At 57.6% G+C, this 16,765-nt stretch overlaps 1 protein-coding gene across 1 annotated transcript in view; it reads left to right on the top strand.

Moving 5' to 3' along the window:
• The window catches only part of LOC142258644 (perilipin-2-like), an 86,496-nt gene that overhangs the window by 25,002 nt on the left and 44,729 nt on the right, over positions 1-16,765 (top strand). The window contains exon 6 of the mRNA XM_075331281.1: positions 8,632-8,813. Coding sequence (XP_075187396.1) covers positions 8,632-8,813 — 182 coding nt within the window. The remainder of the gene's footprint in view (positions 1-8,631; positions 8,814-16,765) is intronic.

Below are 16,765 nucleotides of genomic sequence, written 5' to 3'. Positions count from 1 at the left end.
GATGTTGACACTGCTGTGCGGGCAGATGCTGACACACTGCTGTGCGGGCAGATGCTGACACACTGCTGTGCGGGCAGATGTTGACACACTGCTGTGCGGGTAGATGCTGACAGTGCTGTGCGGGCAGATGCTGACACACTGCTGTGCGGGCAGATGTTGACACTGCTGTGCGGGCAGATGCTGACACACTGCTGTGCGGGCAGATGCTGACACACTGCTGTGCGGGCAGATGCTGACACACTGCTGTGTGGGCAGATGCTGACACACTGCTGTGCGGGCAAACGCTGACACACTGCTGTGCGGGCAGATGCTGACACACTGCTGTGCGGGCAGATGCTGACACACTGCTGTGCAGGCAGATGCTGACACACTGTTGTGGGGGTAGATGCTGACAGTGCTGTGCGGGCAGATGCTGACACACTGCTGTGCGGGCAGATGTTGACACTGCTGTGCGGGCAGATGCTGACACACTGCTGTGCGGGCAGATGCTGACACACTGCTGTGCGGGCAGATGCTGACACACTGCTGTGCGGGCAGATGCTGACACACTGCTGTGTAGGCAGATGCTGACACAGTGCTGTGTGGGCAGATGCTGACACACTGCTGTGCGGGCAGATGACAACACAGTGCTGTGCGGGCAGATGATAACACTGCTGTGCGGGCAGATGCTGACACACTGCTGTGCGGGCAGATGCTGACATGCTGCTGTGCGGGCAGATGCTGACACAGTGCTGTGCGGGCAGATGCTGACACACTGCTGTGCGGGCAGATGCTGACACGCTGCTGTGCGGGCAGATGCTGACACACTGCTGTGCGGGCAGATGCTGACACACTGCTGTGCGGGCAGATGCTGACACACTGCTGTGCGGGCAGATGCTGACACACTGCTGTGCGGGTAGATGCTGACAGTGCTGTGCGGGCAGATGCTGACACACTGCTGTGCGGGCAGATGTTGACACTGCTGTGCGGGCAGATGCTGACACACTGCTGTGCGGGCAGATGCTGACACACTGCTGTGCGGGCAGATGCTGACACACTGCTGTGCGGGCAGATGCTGACACACTGCTGTGCGGGCAGATGCTGACACAGTGCTGTGCGGGCAGATGCTGACACACTGCTGTGCGGGTAGATGCTGACAGTGCTGTGCGGGCAGATGCTGACACACTGCTGTGCGGGCAGATGCTGACACACTGCTGTGCGGGCAGATGCTGACACACTGCTGTGCGGGCAGACGCTGACACACTGCTGTGCGGGCAGATGCTGACACACTGCTGTGCGGGCAGATGCTGACACACTGCTGTGCGGGCAGATGCTGACACACTGCTGTGCGGGTAGATGCTGACAGTGCTGTGCAGGCAGATGCTGACACACTGCTGTGCGGGCAGATGTTGACACTGCTGTGCGGGCAGATGCTGACACACTGCTGTGCGGGCAGATGCTGACACACTGCTGTGCGGGCAGATGCTGACACACTGCTGTGCGGGTAGATGCTGACAGTGCTGTGCGGGCAGATGCTGACACACTGCTGTGCGGGCAGATGTTGACACTGCTGTGCGGGCAGATGCTGACACACTGCTGTGCGGGCAGATGCTGACACACTGCTGTGCGGGCAGATGCTGACACACTGCTGTGTGGGCAGATGCTGACACACTGCTGTGCGGGCAAACGCTGACACACTGCTGTGCGGGCAGATGCTGACACACTGCTGTGCGGGCAGATGCTGACACACTGCTGTGCAGGCAGATGCTGACACACTGTTGTGGGGGTAGATGCTGACAGTGCTGTGCGGGCAGATGCTGACACACTGCTGTGCGGGCAGATGTTGACACTGCTGTGCGGGCAGATGCTGACACACTGCTGTGCGGGCAGATGCTGACACACTGCTGTGCGGGCAGATGCTGACACACTGCTGTGCGGGCAGATGCTGACACACTGCTGTGTAGGCAGATGCTGACACAGTGCTGTGTGGGCAGATGCTGACACACTGCTGTGCGGGCAGATGACAACACAGTGCTGTGCGGGCAGATGATAACACTGCTGTGCGGGCAGATGCTGACACACTGCTGTGCGGGCAGATGCTGACATGCTGCTGTGCGGGCAGATGCTGACACAGTGCTGTGCGGGCAGATGCTGACACACTGCTGTGCGGGCAGATGCTGACACGCTGCTGTGCGGGCAGATGCTGACACACTGCTGTGCGGGCAGATGCTGACACACTGCTGTGCGGGCAGATGCTGACACACTGCTGTGCGGGCAGATGCTGACACACTGCTGTGCGGGTAGATGCTGACAGTGCTGTGCGGGCAGATGCTGACACACTGCTGTGCGGGCAGATGCTGACACACTGCTGTGCGGGCAGATGCTGACACACTGCTGTGCGGGCAGATGCTGACACACTGCTGTGCGGGCAGATGCTGACACAGTGCTGTGCGGGCAGATGCTGACACACTGCTGTGCGGGTAGATGCTGACAGTGCTGTGCGGGCAGATGCTGACACACTGCTGTGCGGGCAGATGCTGACACACTGCTGTGCGGGCAGATGCTGACACACTGCTGTGCGGGCAGACGCTGACACACTGCTGTGCGGGCAGATGCTGACACACTGCTGTGCGGGCAGATGCTGACACACTGCTGTGCGGGCAGATGCTGACACACTGCTGTGCGGGTAGATGCTGACAGTGCTGTGCAGGCAGATGCTGACACACTGCTGTGCGGGCAGATGTTGACACTGCTGTGCGGGCAGATGCTGACACACTGCTGTGCGGGCAGATGCTGACACACTGCTGTGCGGGCAGATGCTGACACACTGCTGTGCGGGCAGATGTTGACACTGCTGTGCGGGCAGATGCTGACACACTGCTGTGCGGGCAGATGCTGACACACTGCTGTGCGGGCAGATGCTGACACACTGCTGTGTGGGCAGATGCTGACACACTGCTGTGCGGGCAAACGCTGACACACTGCTGTGCGGGCAGATGCTGACACACTGCTGTGCGGGCAGATGCTGACACACTGCTGTGCAGGCAGATGCTGACACACTGTTGTGCGGGTAGATGCTGACAGTGCTGTGCGGGCAGATGCTGACACACTGCTGTGCGGGCAGATGTTGACACTGCTGTGCGGGCAGATGCTGACACACTGCTGTGCGGGCAGATGCTGACACACTGCTGTGCGGGCAGATGCTGACACACTGCTGTGCGGGCAGATGCTGACACACTGCTGTGTAGGCAGATGCTGACACAGTGCTGTGTGGGCAGATGCTGACACACTGCTGTGCGGGCAGATGACAACACAGTGCTGTGCGGGCAGATGATAACACTGCTGTGCGGGCAGATGCTGACACACTGCTGTGCGGGCAGATGCTGACATGCTGCTGTGCGGGCAGATGCTGACACAGTGCTGTGCGGGCAGATGCTGACACACTGCTGTGCGGGCAGATGCTGACACGCTGCTGTGCGGGCAGATGCTGACACACTGCTGTGCGGGCAGATGCTGACACACTGCTGTGCGGGCAGATGCTGACACACTGCTGTGCGGGCAGATGCTGACACACTGCTGTGCGGGTAGATGCTGACAGTGCTGTGCGGGCAGATGCTGACACACTGCTGTGCGGGCAGATGTTGACACTGCTGTGCGGGCAGATGCTGACACACTGCTGTGCGGGCAGATGCTGACACACTGCTGTGCGGGCAGATGCTGACACACTGCTGTGCGGGCAGATGCTGACACACTGCTGTGCGGGCAGATGCTGACACAGTGCTGTGTGGGCAGATGCTGACACACTGCTGTGCGGGCAGATGCTGACACACTGCTGTGCGGGCAGAAGCTGACACACTGCTGTGCGGGCAGATGCTGACACACTGCTGTGCGGGCAGATGCTGACACACTGCTGTGCGGGCAGATGCTGACACAGTGCTGTGCAGGCAGATGCTGACACGCTGCTGTGCGGGCAGATGCTGACAGTGGTGTGCGGGCAGATGCTGACACAGTGCTGTGCGGGCAGATGCTGACACACTGCTGTGCGGGCAGATGCTGACACGCTGCTGTGCGGGCAGATGCTGACACACTGCTGTGCGGGCAGATGCTGACACACTGCTGTGCGGGCAGATGCTGACACACTGCTGTGCGGGCAGATGCTGACACACTGCTGTGCGGGCAGATGCTGACACACTGCTGTGCGGGCAGATGCTGACACAGTGCTGTGCGGGCAGATGATAACACTGCTGTGCGGGCAGATGCTGACAGTGCTGTGCGGGCAGATGCTGACAGTGCTGTGCGGGCAGATGCTGACAGTGCTGTGCGGGCAGATGCTGACAGTGCTGTGCGGGCAGATGCTGACAGTGCTGTGCGGGCACCGGATGGAGGTCACATTGAAGTGCTTCCGGGGATTTTGCAGTGTGTGGGGTCACGGGCCGTTATTACAGAAGAGCACATGTTGCATAGTAACGGAGCGGACATACGGCATCCGATGTGTTATATGTAGGATCGGATGGAAGCGCGGCCGTGTGCATCCGATCCTACACAAAAGACAAGATGGTCCAGTCCGAGGGTCCGCAAAACCCAGGAACTGACCAGGACAGACGGAACGGTCGTGTGAATGAGCCCTTATGGGCACCGTGTGGGTGACACGGACGTGTCTATGCTGGGAGTTGTAGTTCGCAGACCCCTGGCCTCCAGTGTCAGGAGCCTTTATGACATGTCTGGCACATGTACCCAGCTATCACCATCACTTCTGCCAGAATATGGGGCGGGGCTGACACCCTCTCACGCAGGGTGTACAGGCTGGTTGTCAGTCACAGGGGGCGGGGCTGACACCCTCTCACGCAGGGTGTACAGGCTGGCTGTCAGTCACAGGGGCGGGGCTGACACCCTCTCACGCAGGGTGTACAGGCTGGCTGTCAGTCACAGGGGGCGGGGCTGACACCCTCTCACGCAGGGTGTACAGGCTGGTTCTCAGTCACAGGGGGCGGGGCTGACACCCTCTCACGCAGAGTGTACAGGCTGGCTGTCAGTCACAGGGGGCGGGGCTGACACCCTCTCACGCAGGGTGTACAGGCTGGCTGTCAGTCACAGGGGGCGGGGCTGACACCCTCTCACGCAGGGTGTACAGGCTGGTTGTCAGTCACAGGGGGCGGGGCTGACACCCTCTCACGCAGGGTGTACAGGCTGGTTGTCAGTCACAGGGGCGGGGCTGACACCTTCTCACGCAGGGTGTACAGGCTGGCTGTCAGTCACAGGGGCGGGGCTGACACCCTCTCACGCAGGGTGTGCAGGCTGGTTGTCAGTCACAGGGGACGGGGCTGACACCCTCTCACGCAGGGTGTGCAGGCTGGTTGTCAGTCACAGGGGGCGGGGCTGGCACCCTCTCACGCAGGGTGTGCAGGCTGGTTGTCAGTCACAGGGGACGGGGCTGACACCCTCTCACGCAGGATGTACAGGCTGGTTGTCAGTCACAGGGCGCGGGGCTGACACCCTCTCACGCAGGATGTACAGGCTGGTTGTCAGTCACAGGGGGCGAGGCTGTCACCCTCTCACGCAGGGTGTACAGGCTGGTTGTCAGTCACAGGGGGCGGGGCTGACACCCTCTCACGCAGGGTGTACAGGCTGGTTGTCAGTCATAGGGGCGGGGCTGACACCCTCTCACGCAGGGTGTACAGGCTGGTTGTCAGTCATAGAGGCGGGGCTGACACCCTCTCACACAGGGTGTACAGGCTGGTTGTCAGTCACAGGGGGCGGGGCTGACACCATCTCACGCAGGGTGTACAGGCTGGTTGTCAGTCACAGGGGGCGGGGCTGACACCCTCTCACGCAGGGTGTACAGGCTGGTTATCAGTCACAGGGGCGGGGCTGACACCCTCTCCCGCAGGGTGTACAGGCTGGTTGTCAGTCATAGGGGGCGGGGGCTGACACCCTCTCACGCAGGGAGTACAGGCTGGCTGTCAGTCACAGGGGCGGGGCTGACACCCTCTCACGCAGGGTGTACAGGCTGGTTGTCAGTCACAGGGGCGGGGCTGACACCCTCTCACGCAGGGTGTACAGGCTGGCTGTCAGTCACAGGGGCGGGGCTGACACCCTCTCACGCAGGGTGTACAGGCTGGTTGTCAGTCACAGGGGGCGGGGCTGACACCCTCTCACGCAGGATGTACAGGCTGGTTGTCAGTCACAGGGGGCGGGGCTGACACCCTCTCACGCAGGGTGTACAGGCTGGTTGTCAGTCTCAGGGGGCGGGGCTGACACCCTCTCACGCAGGGTGTACAGGCTGGCTGTCAGTCACAGGGGCGGGGCTGACACCCTCTCACGCAGGGTGTACAGGCTGGTTGTCAGCCACAGGGGCGGGGCTGACACCCTCTCACGCAGGGTGTACAGGCGTGCTGTCAGTCACAGGGGGCTGGGCTGACACCCTCTCACGCAGGGTGTACAGGCTGGTTGTCAGTCACAGGGGCGGGGCTGACACCCTCTCACGCAGGGTGTACAGGCTGGTTGTCAGTCACAGGGGCGGGGCTGACACCCTCTCACGCAGGGTGTACAGGCTGGTTGTCAGTCACAGGGGGCGGGGCTGACACCCTCTCACGCAGGCTGTACAGGCTGGTTGTCAGTCACAGGGGCGGGGCTGACACCCTCTCACGCAGGCTGTACAGGCTGGTTGTCAGTCACAGGGGCGGGGCTGACAGCCTCTCACGCAGGCTGTACAGGCTGGTTGTCAGTCACAGGGGCGGGGCTGACACCCTCTCCCGCAGGGTGTACAGGCTGGCTGTCAGTCACAGGGGTGGGGCTGACACCCTCTCATGCAGGGTGTACAGGCTGGCTGTCAGTCACAGGGGCGGGGCTGACACCCTCTCACGCAGGGTGTACAGGCTGGCTGTCAGTCACAGGGGGCGGGGCTGACACCCTCTCACGCAGGCTGTACAGGCTGGCTGTCAGTCACAGGGGGCGGGGCTGACACCCTCTCACGCAGGGTGTACAGGCTGGTTGTCAGTCACAGGGGGCGGGGCTCACACCCTCTCACGCAGGGTGTACAGGCTGGCTGTCAGTCACAGGGGACGGGGCTGACACCCTCTCACGCAGGGTGTACAGGCTGGCTGTCAGTCACAGGGGGCGGGGCTGACACCCTCTCACGGAGGGTGTACAGGCTGGCTGTCAGTCACAGGGGGCGGGGCTGACACCCTCTCACGGAGGGTGTACAGGCTGGCTGTCAGTCACAGGGGCGGGGCTGACACCCTCTCACGGAGGGTGTACAGGCTGGTTGTCAGTCACAGGGGGCGGGGCTGACACCCTCTCACGTAGGGTGTACAGGCTGGCTGTCAGTCACAGGGGCGGGGCTGACACCCTCTCCCGCAGGGTGTACAGGCTGGTTGTCAGTCACAGGGGCGGGGCTGACACCCTCTCACGCAGGGTGTACAGGCTGGTTGTCAGTCACAGGGGGCGGGGCTCACACCCTCTCACGCAGGGTGTACAGGCTGGCTGTCAGTCACAGGGGACGGGGCTGACACCCTCTCACGCAGGGTGTACAGGCTGGCTGTCAGTCACAGGGGGCGGGGCTGACACCCTCTCACGGAGGGTGTACAGGCTGGCTGTCAGTCACAGGGGGCGGGGCTGACACCCTCTCACGGAGGGTGTACAGGCTGGCTGTCAGTCACAGGGGCGGGGCTGACACCCTCTCACGGAGGGTGTACAGGCTGGTTGTCAGTCACAGGGGGCGGGGCTGACACCCTCTCACGTAGGGTGTACAGGCTGGATGTCAGTCACAGGGGCGGGGCTGACACCCTCTCCCGCAGGGTGTACAGGCTGGTTGTCAGTCACAGGGGCGGGGCTGACACCCTCTCACGCAGGGTGTACAGGCTGGTTGTCAGTCACAGGGGCGGAGCTGACACCCTCTCTCGCAGGGTGTACAGGCTGGTTGTCAGTCACAGGGGGCGGGGCTGACACCCTCTCCCGCAGGGTATACAGGCTGGCTGTCAGTCACAGGGGCGGGGCTGACACCCTCTCCCGCAGGGTGTACAGGCTGGTTGTCAGTCACAGGGGGCGGGGCTGACACCCTCTCACGCAGGGTGTACAGGCTGGTTGTCAGTCACAGGGGCGGGGCTGACACCCTCTCACGCAGGGTGTACAGGCTGGTTGTCAGTCACAGGGGCGGGGCTGACACCCTCTCACGCAGGGTGTACAGGCTGGTTGTCAGTCACAGGGGCGGGGCTGACACCCTCTCACGCAGGGTGTACAGGCTGGTTGTCAGTCACAGGGGCGGGGCTGACACCCTCTCACGCAGGGTGTACAGGCTGGTTGTCAGTCACAGGGGCGGGGCTGACACCCTCTCACGCAGGGTGTACAGGCTGGTTGTCAGTCACAGGGGCGGGGCAGACACCCTCTCACGCAGGGTGTACAGGCTGGTTGTCAGTCACAGGGGCGGGGCTGACACCCTCTCACGCAGGGTGTACAGGTTGGTTGTCAGTCACAGGGGCGGGGCTGACACCCTCTCCCGCAGGGTGTACAGGCTGGTTGTCAGTCACAGGGGCGGGGCTGACACCCTCTCACGCAGGGTGTACAGGCTGGTTGTCAGTCACAGGGGCGGGGCTGACACCCTCTCACGCAGGGTGTACAGGCTGTTGTCAGCAGTAACATGGCGCTGTGTTGCAGGACTGCGGGGCCGCGGTATTGAGGAGCTGGATGAGGAGCCGGAGTGCGGCGCGGTGTCTCGTCTCTGGATGCTGGCTGCGGTGGTCCTCACACGCGGTGTCAGTAGGCTGGGCTCTTCTCTGGACCAGGTCTTCTCGTTCCTCCATGGCGGCCTCCATCTTGTTTCTGGTATCCTTACACAGGTAAGAGCTGTCCATAGAGCCCTGGTGTCACATGTGAAGGCTGGGCATGCTGGGAGTGATAGTTCTACACTGGCCATTGTGAGGAGAGCTATAGATACAGGCGGGAGGGTCCAGCAGTGGTGGCGCCCCCTGCGGTCACGTATCCTCCATTATCCCCGGCCTCCTCCGCACTCACAGTTATTCCTGTCACAACTGAATAGAGAATATTTATATCCTGGAGATGGCGGCATCGTCCTCCGCCACGTCCCCACCGCCCGGGCAATGTGACCGCCTGAGCGTCCCGCGGAGGAGGAGCCGCGTGTATACGGAGTGCCGGTAACGCGGGAGAGTGCGAGCTCCTCAGAGCAGAGGGCAGCACATTCTATATTACACACATATATACAGTATATACCGAGCCAGCTCACAGCTCATATCCAACCACCGGGGGGCGCTGTACACGCATCATACACTGCAATGTACCAGGATCTATCACCAACAGTGCGAGCATGCGCGAGCCTCGTCCTGTATATACACCCGCACAGGAATAGCCTGCTAGCATGGTACCCCGCAGTCCTCACACACACAGTATGGTACCCCACAGTCCCCCCACATGCAATACAGCACCCCACAGTCCCCCACACACAGTATAGTACCCCACAGTCCCCCACACACAGTATAGTACCCCACAGTCCCCCACACACAGTATAGTACCCCACAGTCCTCACACACAGTATGGTACCCCACAGTCCCCCCACATGCAATACAGCACCCCACAGTCCCCCCACATGCAATACAGCACCCCACAGTCCCCCCACACAGTATAGTACCCCACAGTCCCCCACACACAGTATAGTACCCCACAGTCCCCCACACACAGTATAGTACCCCACAGTCCCCCACACACAGTATAGTACCCCACAGTCCTCACACACAGTATGGTACCCCACAGTCCCCATACACAGTATGGTACCCCACAGTCCCCATACACAGTATGGAACCCCACATTCACCACACACAGTATGGTACCCCACATTCACCACACACAGTATGGTACCCCACATTCACACACAGTATGGTACCCCACATTCACACACAGTATGGTACCCCACAGTCCCCATACACAGTATGGTACCCCACAGTCCCCATACACAGTATGGTACCCCACAGTCCCCATACACAGTATGGTACCCCACAGTCCCCATACACAGTATGGTACCCCACAGTCCCCCCACACAGTATGGTACCCCAAAGTCCCCCCCACACACAGTATAGTACCCCACAGTCACCACACACAGTATGATACCCTACAGTATCCCCACACAGTATGGTACTACACTCCCCCCACACAGTATGGTACCCCAAAGTCCCCCCCACACAGTATGGTACCCCACAGTCCCCCCACACACAGTATAGTACCCCACAGTCCCCACATACACAGTATAATACCCCACAGTCCCCATACACAGTATGATACCCTACAGTATCCCCACACAGTATGATACCCCACAGTCCTCCCACACAGTATGATACCCCACAGTCCTCCCACACAGTATGATACCCCACAGTCCCCACAAACACAGTGTAATACCCCAAAGTCCCCCCACACAGTATGGTAACCCACAGTCCCCACACACAGTATGGTACCCCACAGTCCCCATACACAGTATGGTACCCCACAGTCCTCACACATGCAATACAGCTCCCCACACACAGTATGATACCCCACAGTCTCCCCACACACAGTATCCCTGTACACAGTATGGTACTCCACAGTCCCCACACACAGTATGGTACCCCACAGTCTTCCCACACAGTATGATACCCCACAGTCCCCACACACACAGTATAATACTCCACAGTCCCCCCACACAGTATCATACCCCACAGTCCCCCCACACAGTATGGTACCCACAGTCCCCCCCCCACACACAGTATGGTAACCCACAGACCCCACATGCACAGTGTATGGTACCACACAGTCTCCACACACAGTATGGTACCCCACAGTCCCCACACACAGTATGGTACCCCACAGTCCCCACACACAGTATGGTACCCCACATTCACCACACACAGTATGGTACCCCACATTCACCACACACAGTATGGTACCCCACATTCACCACACACAGTATGGTACCCTACATTCACCACACACAGTATGGTACCCCACATTCACCACACACAGTATGGTGCCCCACATTCACACACAGTATGGTACCCCACATTCACACACAGTATGGTACCCCACAGTCCCCATACACAGTATGGTACCCCACAGTCCCCATACACAGTATGGTACCCCACAGTCCCCACACACAGTATGGTACCCCACAGTCCCCATACACAGTATGGTACCCCACAGTCCCCATACACAGTATGGTACCCCACATTCACCACACACAGTATGGTACCCTACATTCACCACACACAGTATGGTACCCCACAGTCCCCACACACAGTATGGTACCCCACATTCACCACACACAGTATGGTGCCCCACATTCACACACAGTATGGTACCCCACAGTCCCCATACACAGTATGGTACCCCACAGTCCCCATACACAGTATGGTACCCCACAGTCCCCATACACAGTATTTTACCCCACAGTCCCCATACACAGTATGGTACCCTACAGTATCCCCACGCAGTATGGTACTATACTCACCCCACACAGTATGGTACCCCAAAGTCCCCCCCACACAGTATGGTACCCCACAGTCCCCTCACACACAGTATAGTACCCCACAGTCCCCCACACACACAGTATAATACCCCACAGTCCCCATACACAGTATGGTACCCCACAGTCCTCCCACACAGTATGATACCCCACAGTCCCCACAAACACAGTGTAATACCCCAAAGTCCCCCCACACAGTATGGTACCCCACAGTCCTCACACATGCAATACAGCTCCCCACACACAGTATGATACCCCACAGTCTCCCCACACACAGTATGATACCCCACAGTCCCCCCACACACAGTATGATACGACACTGTCCCCCACACACAGTATCCCTGTACACAGTATGGTACTCCACAGTCCCCACATACAGTATGGTACCCCACAGTCCCCCCCCACACAGTATGATACCCCACAGTCCCCACACATACAGTATAATACTCCACAGTCCCCCCAAACAGTATGGTACCCACAGTCCCCCCCACACACAGTATGGTACCCCACAGACCCCACATGCACAGTATGGTACCACACAGTCCCCACACACAGTATGGTACCCCAAAGGCCCCATACACAGTATGGTACCCCACATTCACCACACACAGTATGGTACCCCACAGTGCCCGTACACAGTATGGTACCCCACAGTCCCCATACACAGTATGGTACCCCACAGTCCCCATACACAGTATGGTACCCCACATTCACCACACACAGTATGGTACCCCACAGTGCCCATACACAGTATGGCACCCCACAGTCCCCATACACAGTATGGTACCCCACAGTCCCCATTCACAGTATGGTACCCCACATTCACCACACACAGTATGGTACCCCACATTCACCACACATAGTATGGTACCCCACATTCACCACACACAGTATGGTACCCCACATTCACACACAGTATGGTACCCCACATTCACACACAGTATGGTACCCCACATTCACCACACACAGTATGGTACCCCACAGTCCCCATACACAGTATGGTACCCCACAGTCCCCATACACAGTATGGTACTCCACATTCACCACACACAGTATGGTACCCCACATTCACACACAGTATGGTACCCCACATTCACACACAGTATGGTACCCCACAGTCCCCATACACAGTATGGTACCCCACAGTCCCCATACACAGTATGGTACCCCACAGTCCCCATACACAGCATGGTACCCCACAGTCCCCATACACAGTATGGTACCCCACAGTCCCCATACACAATATGGTACCCCACATTCACCACACACAGTATGGTACCCCACATTCACCACACACAGTATGGTACCCCACAGTCCCCCCACACACAGTATGGTACCCCACAGTGCCCGTACACAGTATGGTACCCCACAGTCCCCATACACAGTATGGTAGCCCACAGTCCCCACACACAGTATGGTACCCCACAGTCCCCATACACAGTATGGTACCCCACATTCACCACACACAGTATGGTACCCCACATTCACCACACACAGTATGGTACCCCACAGTCCCCCCACACACAGTATGGTACCCCACATTCACCACACACAGTATGGTACCCACAGTCCCCCCCACACACAGTATGGTACTCACAGTCCCCCCACACACAGTATGGTACCCCACATTCACCACACACAGTATGGTACCCCACATTCACCACACACAGTATGGTACCCCACATTCACACACAGTATGGTACCCCACATTCACACACAGTATGGTACCCCACAGTCCCCATACACAGTATGGTACCCCACAGTCCCCATACACAGTATGGTACCCCACATTCATCACACACAGTATGGTACCCCACATTCACCACACACAGTATGGTACCCCACATTCACACACAGTATGGTACCCCACATTCACACACAGTATGGTACCCCACAGTCCCCATACACAGTATGGTACCCCACAGTCCCCATACACAGTATGGTACCCCACAGTCCCCATACACAGTATGGTACCCCACATTAACCACACACAGTATGGTACCCCACATTCACCACACACAGTATGGTACCCCACATTCACCACACACAGTATGGTACCCCACATTCACACACAGTATGGTACCCCACATTCACACACAGTATGGTACCCCACAGTCCCCATACACAGTATGGTACCCCACAGTCCCCATACACAGTATGGTACCCCACAGTCCCCATACACAGTATGGTACCCCACAGTCCCCATACACAGTATGGTACCCCACATTCACCACACACAGTATGGTACCCCACATTCACCACACACAGTATGGTACCTTACATTCACCACACACAGTATGGTACCCCACATTCACACACAGTATGGTACCCCACATTCACACACAGTATGGTACCCCACAGTCCCCATACACAGTATGGTACCCCACAGTCCCCATACACAGTATGGTACCCCACAGTTCCCATACACAGTATGGTACCCCACAGTCCCCATACACAGTATGGTACCCCACAGTCCCCATACACAGTATGGTACCCCACAGTCCCCATACACCGTATGGTACCCCACAGTCCCCATACACAGTATGGTACCCCACAGTCCCCATACACAGTATGGTACCCCACATTCATCACACACAGTATGGTACCCCACATTCACCACACACAGTATGGTACCCCACATTCACACACAGTATGGTACCCCACATTCACACACAGTATGGTACCCCACAGTCCCCATACACAGTATGGTACCCCACAGTCCCCATACACAGTATGGTACCCCACAGTCCCCATACACAGTATGGTACCCCACATTCACCACACACAGTATGGTACCTTACATTCACCACACACAGTATGGTACCCCACATTCACACACAGTATGGTACCCCACATTCACACACAGTATGGTACCCCACAGTCCCCATACACAGTATGGTACCCCACAGTCCCCATACACAGTATGGTACCCCACAGTCCCCATACACAGTATGGTACCCCCACAGTCCCCATACTCAGTATGGTACCCGCACAGTCCCCATACACAGTATGGTACCCCACATTCACCACACACAGTATGGTACCTTACATTCACCACACACAGTATGGTACCCCACATTCACACACAGTATGGTACCCCACATTCACACACAGTATGGTACCCCACATTCACACACAGTATGGTACCCCACAGTCCCCATACACAGTATGGTACCCCACAGTCCCCATACACAGTATGGTACCCCACAGTCCCCATACACAGTATGGTACCCCACATTCACCACACACAGTATGGTACCCCACATTCACCACACACAGTATGGTACCCCACATTCACACACAGTATGGTACCTTACATTCACCACACACAGTATGGTACCCCACATTCACACACAGTATGGTACCCCACATTCACACACAGTATGGTACCCCACATTCACACACAGTATGGTACCCCACAGTCCCCATACACAGTATGGTACCCCACAGTCCCCATACACAGTATGGTACCCCACAGTCCCCATACACAGTATGGTACCCCACAGTCCCCATACACAGTATGGTACCCCACATTCACCACACACAGTATGGTACCCCACATTCACCACACACAGTATGGTACCCCACAGTCCCCATACACAGTATGGTACCCCACATTCACCACACACAGTATGGTACCCACAGTCCCCCCCACACACAGTATGGTACTCACAGTCCCCCCACACACAGTATGGTACCCCACATTCACCACACACAGTATGGTACCCCACATTCACCACACACAGTATGGTACCCCACAGTCCCCATACACAGTATGGTACCCCACAGTCCCCATACACAGTATGGTACCCCACATTCATCACACACAGTATGGTACCCCACATTCACCACACACAGTATGGTACCCCACATTCACACACAGTATGGTACCCCACATTCACACACAGTATGGTACCCCACATTCACACACAGTATGGTACCCCACAGTCCCCATACACAGTATGGTACCCCACAGTCCCCATACACAGTATGGTACCCCACATTCATCACACACAGTATGGTACCCCACATTCACCACACACAGTATGGTACCCCACATTCACACACAGTATGGTACCCCACATTCACACACAGTATGGTACCCCACAGTCCCCATACACAGTATGGTACCCCACAGTCCCCATACACAGTATGGTACCCCACAGTCCCCATACACAGTATGGTACCCCACATTAACCACACACAGTATGGTACCCCACATTCACCACACACAGTATGGTACCCCACATTCACCACACACAGTATGGTACCCCACATTCACACACAGTATGGTACCCCACATTCACACACAGTATGGTACCCCACAGTCCCCATACACAGTATGGTACCCCACAGTCCCCATACACAGTATGGTACCCCACAGTCCCCATACACAGTATGGTACCCCACAGTCCCCATACACAGTATGGTACCCCACATTCACCACACACAGTATGGTACCCCACATTCACCACACACAGTATGGTACCTTACATTCACCACACACAGTATGGTACCCCACATTCACACACAGTATGGTACCCCACATTCACACACAGTATGGTACCCCACATTCACACACAGTATGGTACCCCACATTCACACACAGTATGGTACCCCACATTCACACACAGTATGGTACCCCACAGTCCCCATACACAGTATGGTACCCCACAGTCCCCATACACAGTATGGTACCCCACAGTCCCCATACACAGTATGGTACCCCACAGTCCCCATACACAGTATGGTACCCCACAGTCCCCATACACCGTATGGTACCCCACAGTCCCCATACACAGTATGGTACCCCACAGTCCCCATACACAGTATGGTACCCCACATTCATCACACACAGTATGGTACCCCACATTCACCACACACAGTATGGTACCCCACATTCACACACAGTATGGTACCCCACATTCACACATAGTATGGTACCCCACAGTCCCCATACACAGTATGGTACCCCACAGTCCCCATACACAGTATGGTACCCCACAGTCCCCATACACAGTATGGTACCCCACATTCACCACACACAGTATGGTACCTTACATTCACCACACACAGTATGGTACCCCACATTCACACACAGTATGGTACCCCACATTCACACACAGTATGGTACCCCACAGTCCCCATACACAGTATGGTACCCCACAGTCCCCATACACAGTATGGTACCCCACAGTCCCCCATACACAGTATGGTACCCCACAGTCCCCATACTCAGTATGGTACCCCACAGTCCCCATACACAGTATGGTACCCCACATTCAC

This window comes from Anomaloglossus baeobatrachus, chromosome 12 (assembly GCF_048569485.1).
Source record: "Anomaloglossus baeobatrachus isolate aAnoBae1 chromosome 12, aAnoBae1.hap1, whole genome shotgun sequence".
Lineage (NCBI taxonomy): Eukaryota > Metazoa > Chordata > Amphibia > Anura > Aromobatidae > Anomaloglossus > Anomaloglossus baeobatrachus.
Note: the sequence above shows the minus strand (reverse complement) of the source record. Positions and strands in the feature narration are given on the sequence as shown.